This window comes from Notolepis coatsorum (assembly GCF_963971535.1).
Source record: "Notolepis coatsorum genome assembly, chromosome: 3".
NCBI lineage: Eukaryota > Metazoa > Chordata > Actinopteri > Aulopiformes > Paralepididae > Notolepis > Notolepis coatsorum.
The window spans coordinates 122,070,974-122,081,058 of NC_140167.1; the positions used below are offsets into that span (position 1 = coordinate 122,070,974).

The 10,085-nt window shown below is 42.8% G+C and overlaps 1 protein-coding gene across 1 annotated transcript; it reads right to left on the reverse strand.

The window, feature by feature from the left end:
* Positions 1-2,793: 2,793 nt before the first annotated feature.
* On the reverse strand, positions 2,794-5,874 carry LOC311225986 (gap junction gamma-1 protein-like; the record flags this gene model as incomplete). The annotated part of the gene is made up of 2 exons (XM_084311368.1): positions 2,794-2,798; positions 4,752-5,874. 2 exons carry the CDS (start codon positions 5,872-5,874, stop codon positions 2,794-2,796), a joined length of 1,128 nt encoding a protein of 375 aa, XP_084167494.1.
* Between the last annotated feature and the right edge of the window lie 4,211 nt (positions 5,875-10,085).

Here is a 10,085-nt window from a genome sequence, read left to right on the forward strand (position 1 = left end):
CAGCATTGTCAATATTGGCTACATGTAAGATTTTAATTTATTTTTGAAGCTTGCTACACCTCTTATGTCACGTATGTCACTTGGAAGATAATTCCATGCCCTAATAGCCCTACTGTATATAAAACTGTTCTTTGCATACTGTTAGTGTTTGTATGGGGTAGAATAATCTGCCCTCTACTTGCCCCTCTGGTAAAATGCATGTGCACATTTGAGGCGTAAATTATTTTATCCGTGATATATTTAGGACTGTGGGTTGTGATCACTTTATGAAAACAAATTAAAAGGTTGGCAGAAAGTCTTTTCTCAACACTCCTCCAACTAAGACGTTCATGCATTTGAACAACACTAGTCCTATATGAACAACCAAGAATGAGTCTTGCTGCCTTATTTTGTACCACTTGTAACCTATTTAGCGACTGCTTTGAAGCAGAAGCCCACACTACAGAACAGTAATCCAAGTGGCACAAAACCAAAGCACAAACAATCTGATTAAACAGTGCAAATGGAAGGAATGGTGCACATTTCCTGGCAGTAGCAATAGCTCTACCCATTTTAAAAACAGTTTTGTTTATGTGATCAGACCATGATAAAGTACTATCAAGCCAAAGGCCTAGAAGCTTAGTTTTTTCAACCTGATGTATAGGTTGATCTGCAATTTGTAGAACCAATGTAGGTTTACGTGCCAATCTTTGATTGGTCCCAAAAAGCATACAAACAGTTTTTGATATGTTAAGCACCAGCTTATTTGTTTTTATCCAGTCATATAAAATGTCCAATTCACCAGCCAAAACCTGATTGAGCTCAGAGTTTGTAGCTGCAGCATAATAAAGGGTTGAATCATCAGCATATAAAGTCAGACTAGCCTGATGAATAGAAAAAGGCATATCATTAGTAAAAATAGAAAATAAGAGGGGCCCCAGGCAACTCCCCTGTGGGACACCGCATTCTAACCCTCTACTGCCTGACAAAGCACCATTAAAATAGACCCTCTGAGACCTCGAGGACAAATAACTCCTAAAAAATAAAATTGCTGAGTTATTAAAACCATAGCAAATGAGTTTTTGTATTAAAAGATTGTGATCAATCACATCAAATGCGGCACTGAAGTCTAACATAATAGCACCCACCAGCATTGAACTATCGATAGCTGAAAGCCAACTATCAGACATTTGTGTCAAAGCAGTACTGGTCGAATTACCTGCCCTGTATGCATGTTGGTGTACAGTTGTTATGTCATTAGCTGAAAAGTAGGCCTGGACTTGCTCAGACACAATTTTTTCCAGTAATTTACTGAAAACCGGTAAAATGCTAATAGGCCTACTGTTGGGACCTCCAAAAGGTAATTTAGCATCTTTAGGAAGTGGAATGATCTTTCCCTCCTTCCATAACAAAGGACACATGCCACTGATTAAACACCTATTAAAAATGTGACAGATTGGTGCAGAGATATGAGACACAGCTATTCTCAACAATTTGCTATCCAGGTGGTCATTACCAGTGGATTTAGAGACTGGTAGAGAGCGCAATAGCCTATCCACAGTCACAATATCCACCTGTTGGAATTCAAAGACACAGTTTTTATCCTTCATAATGTGTTCTTTTATCAACACATCAGAGTTGTTATTGACAGTATTATCCATTCCCTGCCTAAGCTTGGACACCTTGTTTACAAAATAGTAATTAAAATAATCAGCAATGTGAAGAGGCTTAGTCAGATAAATACCACCTTCTGATTCCACAAACGAAGCCAGGGCAGATTTTTTACCCATGATTTCATTCAGTACATTCCAGAGTTTTTTACTGTCCCTACTGCTTTCTGAGATTTTCTGCTTATAATAGGTTCTCTTACTTAATCTGTTAATTTTAGTAACCTGGTTTCTTAATTTACAGTAATGATTTCTATCTTCAATTAGACCTGATAAAAACGAAATCTTCTTGGCCTCATCTCTTTGCAACATTAATTCCTTTAAAGAGTTATCAATCCAAGGAGCACATTTCGCTTTGACAGTGAACTTTTTTAAAGGGGCATGTTTGTTCACAATTGTCATTAAATAATCCATAAATATATTTAGAGCTACCTCAGCATCATCTACAGACCTCACATCCTTCCACTGAACTGAACCAAGATCATCAAGAAAAGCCTCCTCACTAAATTTTTTATAGGATCTTGTAAGTACAATTTTAGCCCTGCCCTTTGGTAGTTTGGTTCTCCTGGAAACAGCAATAATATTATGATCACTGAAGCCAACTGGGATAGACACAGGTATGGAACACATTTCAGGATTATTAGTATAGATATGGTCTATACATTTGGAAGTGGTGATTCCATGACAATTAACAGATATCCTTGTAGGTAGAGACATAATTTGAAATAATCCACAGGTTATTGGTTTATTACATTTAAGCTTGGTACTCAGATAACAATTATCTGAGAGCCAATCAGCATTTATATCTCCCAATAAATACAATTCACAGTCTTCTTCAGTAACCCTATCCAACATATCACACAATCTATTGAAGTAACGGCTATCCGAGCTAGGGGGCCTATAACAGCAACCAACCAATATGGGCTTTAGGTGTGGCAGCTGTACCTGCAACCAGATGGCCTCAATATCACTGATGTCAATGTCATTTCGTAGTTTTACCGGAAATAGATCACATATATATAATCCCACTCCTCCCCCAAATCGGTTCCTGTCCTTTCTATATAAAGTAAAACCATCTATAGCCATACTAGAGTTACATATAGAGTCATCCAAATGCGTTTCTGACACAGCAAGAATATGTATCCTATTAGCCTGTAAGAAGAGAGCCAGCTCATGTGTCTTATTCCTAAGACTACATATATTAATGTGATAAGTTACCTCCGTTGACTCGGTAGCTCACGTTAGCTCACGTTAACTCTAAACTAAATAGTTCACTGAGGCGTTGTCTTAACGTTATCTAGCCGGCTAGCAGTAGCTACAGATAGCTCCTGATATCAATGTCTTATAACATTGATTCGATGCGTATTCGAGCTGAGGGCTGGCTGAATGTGATTTATACCAATACTAGGGTCCAGCTGCAGTGCCGGAGAATCCTGGCCGTAGCTGGAGGCTACTCGAGTACACACAGACAGTGGAGCTGTTTGCAGATAGCGAGCATTTTTACTTGTTGCGTGGTGGCGATGTCTCGCAGATAATACAAGTACAAGTCTAATTATATAATATATATATTTTATAAAAAATGTAATAAAATTATTTATATAAAATTATTAAAAAAAAATATCAAAAACGATCGGTATCGGCCGATATGGCCCAAGGCGTTTGGTGATCGGTGGCAAAAAACGTGATCGGGGCATCCCTACTTTATTGTAAATAATCCCTCAGGGCAAAACGACTTTGTTTAGTCACATTCTAGGAATTGTGTGCCTTAATTTTATTTAAACAAAACATGAAAGTATATAGGCTACTGTAGGCTTACTGAACAGGTATTGAATAATTAATTGACAGAAGCATCATACGTTTCATGTCAAGGTAAATATATTGTTTCACGTTTATCACGGCTTTTTTGGAGGCGCGCTGCTGTGTATACATGTCCATTCTATATACCGTGAACTTTCATTTATTTGATCTTGCTCCGAGAGACGGACCCTTCTGAGAGATTGAGATAATACATTCATTTATTTGTATGCTGGTGTAGGTATGTTGATATTTATTTTGTTTAAATAAATGACCTATAGCCTACTAGTTATGTCTCCCGTTGTATTGGTTTGCCCTCTTGTGGACATAATCCACAACAATAGATATTCCAAGGGTTGGCACTAGGGATGTTCGATATTGGCTTTTTTACCGATACACCGATATTGTCCAACTCTTAATTTCCGATACCGATATCAACCGATACATGCAGGGTCCCTTAATTTCAGGTAATTAACATTACATATCTCTTGTCATGGAATTAACACAACATTATGCATACTTTTGACAATAAATAAAATCAGAATTAGTTCTTACTTGCTTGCCTGGGTAGATAAATGTTAAAAAAAAATTGAAAACCGATAACGATATTTTCCGATATCACATTTTAATGCCAATATCGGTAGGGCGATAATATCGGACATCCATAGTTGGCACCCATGTGTTTTTTTAAGAAGGAGTATTCGAATTAGGGCAGGGTATCGCCACTGATTTCCCAAAATGATTCGATTCCGATTCACAAGGTCCCGATTAGATTAGATTTCTGATCAATCCGATTCAATGGTTCAAGGAACCCTCTAAAAATATCAATGTTTACATTAAGAATTTACTCTCAAGCTGTTGCATGAATGTACCTTTTATTGGAACATTGGCTTTTGCATATGTCACGTCTTGGTGATGTCTCAGTATGTGGTTTCGTAGATTTGTTGTATTTCCAGTCATTATCTATATGATTATATCCGTCACTATAGCCAATGGAAATGCTAGAAATAGTCATGTGGGCTGGGAGAACCAATGGAAAATTCCTATCCCGAGGCCAAATTTAATTGCCGACCCGCAGACACAGTGGGGCAATGCACGCAATGGCCAGGAAAGGAATTGCCATAACAACTAAAATGGGGGATGAAAAATTTAATATATACACACACTTTTATTTTAAGATCGATCTCTTGGGATTATTAATCGATAATTCAAATGAAGATAGATTTTACTCTGTCCTAATTCCAATGTCATTTTTGGCCAATTTTGACAGCCCTAGTAGAAAGTTATGTGAGGAAGAGGCAGAATTCTCACCTTTATCGCATGTGCTGCTCTGCTTCTCCTGGGCAAAGTTGAGCCTGTTCTGCTCCACAGCCGTGCCGTTGGACTCTGGGCTACTGCTGCGCGACGGGCTGCTGACCTCATTCTGGTAGGCCAGGTCCAGATGCTGCTGGGCCAGTTTCAGGTGTCGCCGAAGCCTCTCCAGCTCCCGCGACGAGGCCTCATCCCCAAACGACTCTCGGCCGGAGTCTGCGAGATTGTCCCTGAAGGCCATTTTCCCCGACGGGTCCTTCTTCAGAGCCGTGTGGTAGCCCGGGGGGGCAGAGGGCTGGCCGCAGAGGGAAGGCCTCTGGCTGGTCAGGGCCGAGTGGCGGGGGGTAGGGGAATTGCAGTCGCAGATTCCGCTGTAGCCGAGGTGGAGGATCTCCAGGAAGGTGAAGAACAGACACAGGGCGCTGACGCCATACATGATGAGCAGGAAGATGGTCTTCTCAGTGGGGCGGGAGACAAAGCAGTCCACCGTGTGCGGGCAGGGCGACCGGGTGCATACGTACGACGGAGCCACCTCCAGGCCATACAGCACATACTGGCCGAACAGGAAGGCCGCCTCGAAGGTGGCACGTGACAGGAGCTGGAACACGTACACCTTCATGAGGCTGTCGCGCTCGATGCGCCGCCGGCCGTCATGCTTCTTGCTGGGCTTGTCCGACTTCTCCTCCTTCTTCTCCGGCTCGATCTCCTCCAGGATCATTGGGTCCTCCTCACCGTTGTCCTCCGCCTCCTCGTAGTCGCGGTTGGTGCCCCGGCTGACCATGGGCATCTTCTTGCGTGGCCGGTACTCTGAGTCATCCATGCGGGCAATCTTGTGCATGGCGAATCCCAGGTACATGATGGTGGGGGTGGTGATCATAATCACCTGGAACACCCAGAAGCGGATGTGGGAGAGTGGGGCGAAGGCGTCGTAGCACACGTTCTCGCAACCGGGCTGCTGCGTGTTGCAGACAAATTTACTCTGTTCATCGTAGTAGATGGACTCTCCCCCGACGGCCGTCAGCACGATGCGGAAGACGATGAGGAGGGTGAGCCAAACCTTACCGACAAAGGTGGAGTGGTTGGAGATCTCGTCCAGCAGACGGGTCAGGAAGCTCCAACTCATTGTACTTCTGAGGGGAAGGAAGGCCGCTCAGATCTGCATGGAAAGAGAATGTTAATGCATGGTCATAAGCTTGTAGCCTGAAAAAAGGTTTTAAATATTTTAAATCTACTTGATAATGGACCGTACAGTTGCTAAAAATAAAAGCAGTGCATTGTACAAAGGTAGATTTGTCAGTGGTGGAAATTCATCCACACTTTTCTTACAACTACAGTCAGGTCCATAAACGGACAAAATTTTCGCAATTTTGGCTCTATACACCACCGCCATAATGGACTTGAAATTAAACAATCAAAATGTGCTTTAAGTGCAGAATTTCATAAATTTTAGGGTATTTACAAAATCAGGTGAACAGTGTATGAATTACAATTTCTACATGCAAACCATAAATAAAATGGACCAGACTAATGTGAAATGTGATAAACATAATTGCAGTATGCTTGACACAACCAGGTTTAAAATGCTACTAGACACATGAGGGCGAAGGAGGTTCTGATAAATGTTGGTAATTACAACACATATCCATTATCCACTAGGTGGAGACACGGCTCTAGTCCCAGACAATCCACCACGCCCCCCCCCCCCCCCCCACGTCACACTGAAGCTGTTCCACATCTGTAGACAGCATGCTCAGGCAAGGAGGACCTCTAGTTGGACTTTAATAGCTGCCAACGCTTAGAGCATGCACGCAGCCACGCGAGGAATGTTATCAAACAGCTGTAAAATCTAATCCTGTTCTTACACAACTGAGGAGGGGTTTACAGCTCATCTATAATAGAAACACATGTATGTGGATCTGTTGTCACATAATAATATATAATAATATAATATAATAATAATTGTTAGACTAGAAGTCTTTATTTGTCATGCAGTTTAACACACACACACGCGAGATGGGCGACCCACAGGAAGACACACACACATGCACTGAGTCGCCGATGAAATGTCTCTCTGCACTTTTCCCATCCCGTTGTCCTTCCCCCCATGGGCAGCCGGGAGCAGATAGGGCGGCAACATGAGCCGCGCCCCGGGGACCAATCCAAGTGCTCCTGTCCGTCTTCGTCAAGGACGCCACAGCGTTAGCGATCTGTTGTGCATGTTTTTCCATTGGGTTTATCTTATCAGGGGGGAAACCCTTGCGAGCACGGGGAGAACATGCAAACTCCACACAGAAATGCCTGGGAGATACCCCACCTGAGTACCTGGCATCATGGAAACCTGGTCCCCAAGCGGGAATCGAACTCTGGACCTTCTTGCTGTGAGGCGACAGTGTTAACCACTACACCACCGTGCCGCATGGGATAGTGTAGCAGAATGCAAGCCACACACCAGGCTAAAGAAAGTATGGTCACCGTTTGACGACATTACAGATTCTACCTCTAAAAGAAAAGGCAATAACCATTAAAAATTAAAGTAGTAAAGTAAAATGAATTGGTGCAATAATCTGAGTCAGTTGTCCTAGAGGAAATATGAGTCAGTTGTCCTACGGGAAACCTAAGACTTACAGCTCATCAAGGATCTGTGGTCTTACACCATGACTAGCTTCTCTGCCCAGACAAGACAATAAGGCTGAGCCCGAACGTTCGTTCGTTACGCTGACATTCGGACTTTAATTAATAGGTTCGAACGTTCGGTGAAAAAAAAATAAAGGATGCGCACGGGGTTGAGGTGATGTGAAGCGGCGCGTCAGGCGCTCGGCTCAACCAGTATGGTCTGCTGGGCTGCAGCGGGATACTATTTCTCAACCAGAGCTCTATTTTGATTGACAGGCGATTCTGCCAATTACGTCACACCGCTTGCACCCGCCTCTGCTGTTACCACCAATCGGCAAGCGTTTATTCGTTTTTTACTTCAGGCAATGCCGCCATTGATCTGCTTGCGAGAAGCCTCAACAGACTTACCGTAGCTACCGGGGAGCCGTAGTTAGCTCCCCGCCGAGGAAGTAATCGGTAACAAGGTTTCCGTAGGTGAACCTGCAGAAGGATCATTAATGAATACCAGCCTTTTTCGGCCACGGAGCGCGAGCTTCATGGCGGGAGGTAGTTGCGTTGGAAACAACAGCAGGCGCACGCCTCGGCTCCTCAACAGACCCGTCTACCTCGGAACGGTGGTAGGGCGGACGGGCGGCAGGCGTGTTGGGAGCCCGTCCGCCCTACCACCGTTCCGAGGTAGACGGTGGACGGGTCTGTTGAGGAGCCGAGGCGTGCGCCTCTCCTCCCGGCTCCCCTCTCCCTTCCCCGTCGACCAAGAGTGAATACCTGTTATTGAATGTGTAACACTAACTATATAACGTTAATGCCACAAAACGAATGCCTTTGTTTATCTAGCCCCTTACGTGACTGCAAGGGCTATTGTTTATCATAAGTAGTAACTTTGATGCAGTAGCTTGTTTATTTTCTTCTGAGTGCTTTGTTTAATCACATGTTTACATGAACAGCCACCACTGTAAACAACATGTTTTTCACCAATAGACTATGCAATGCCGCCCTCCGTAGGATCTATAATACAATAAAAAAAAAAGTATTATTAAAAAAATTAAAAAAGAATTAAATTTTTTTTTTAAACGAACGTTCGAACGTTCGTTCGATAAACCCTGGCAAACGTTCGAACCCTAAAAACAGGGTTCGGGGACAGCCTTACAAGACAAAGAAATGGGCTGCGTGTTTGTGTGCGTGGGGTAGAGAGGAGGGGGTGTTAATGTAACAATTTATTACTACAAATGATGCCTCCCACAACACAGGTAGGCTTCTGCTTATAGAAGAAAACTCACTGTGTGCTCAAAAACAAAAATGGTACCATTAGCCAGTCAGACTCAGAGCGATGTAGGAGGGAGCTGCATCCTTGTGTACAGTGGATAAATCAACAAGGCAGCAATACAGTCTGCTCTGGTATGACAAAGCAAAATCGTTGATCCAGTCAATCGTTGTGTAGTAGTCTGTGGGACCTATAGGCCTGAAACATCTGCTTTTACCAGCCAAGACAAAAGTGACCAAATCATAACGGCTCATGGCTTAAAGAATGCAACTAGACAATTATCACTTTAGAGATGGAACACCAACGGTAAGGGTAAGGGGGAGCAGGAAAAATCTTTGAAACCTATTAAACTATATCTCAAAGTAACTCAAAACCGCAATCTAAAATCAAATATATGTATAGGATCAACAATTGATTATGAAGAGATTTTTTTTTAATCTAATTGTGACCCCAAGAATCAAAAACTAACAGGAGATTCGTCACACCTCTAAATAACAGTGTTATGGTCACGGGTCTTTCAACACGATTGTATCCCCTAGGCCTAATAATAAAGATATTTTAAACCATCCCTCAGTCCTTATATACATAAACAAGTTGAACAAAAATCATCTCACTAGAGGCTGCCCCAAAATAATATTGTGGAGACTAGAGCCACATTGGGCCCTCACTCGCAGACCCAACGTTGGCCAGCCCTGAGGTATGAGGAAAGGAGTGCAGGGACCCAAACAGTCCTAGCAGACAGTAGAGGCACAGTTTCCATTATACCGCCTCAATGGAGAATTGTATTAAGTATGGCTGCCCCCATTAAAGATGTCATCATCTATCCCATAATGCAAAGCATATGTTGCGTTAGAAAGCATTAGCACCAGTTGCTACAGAATATCAGAGCTGCCATGTAAGCTACAGCAAACAAGATGGTCTTTGATATACAATATAACTAGAGTTAGCTGCAACACTTGGTAGTAGCCAACATTAGCTCCACATTTTTGGTGGGTACTGTTAGTGCTAGTGTTAGCTAACAGCAAAAGAGCACGCTTTACATGCTTTGCATTGTGGGGTAAATTAAGAGTAGTGACCTCAATGGGGGGAAGCCATACAGTTTCCAATTGACCCATCTCAAGTCCCTCTCTTTTCTTGATCCTACAATCACAGCTCTTGCTTCGGATAGAGCATGCCAGATGTACAATAATTATGCCGTCGGTCTCTATACGATAAATGTGTCCTTTGTACACCCATTTGTTCTACACAGATAAATTATAATTTCCAAAAAGTTTCCATTTTAAGCCTTTGGGATGATAATTTAACATTTCCCATCTGCCAACACTGTAGCCAATAAACAAACTGATATTCTATGAGTCAGACCCGGCGCCATGGGCGGGCATTAGGGGGCCGGGCCCGCCCACTGAGTCAGCTGTGCCCACCCTGGTAAAAAATAAAATAAAAAATATTTTTTATTTTTA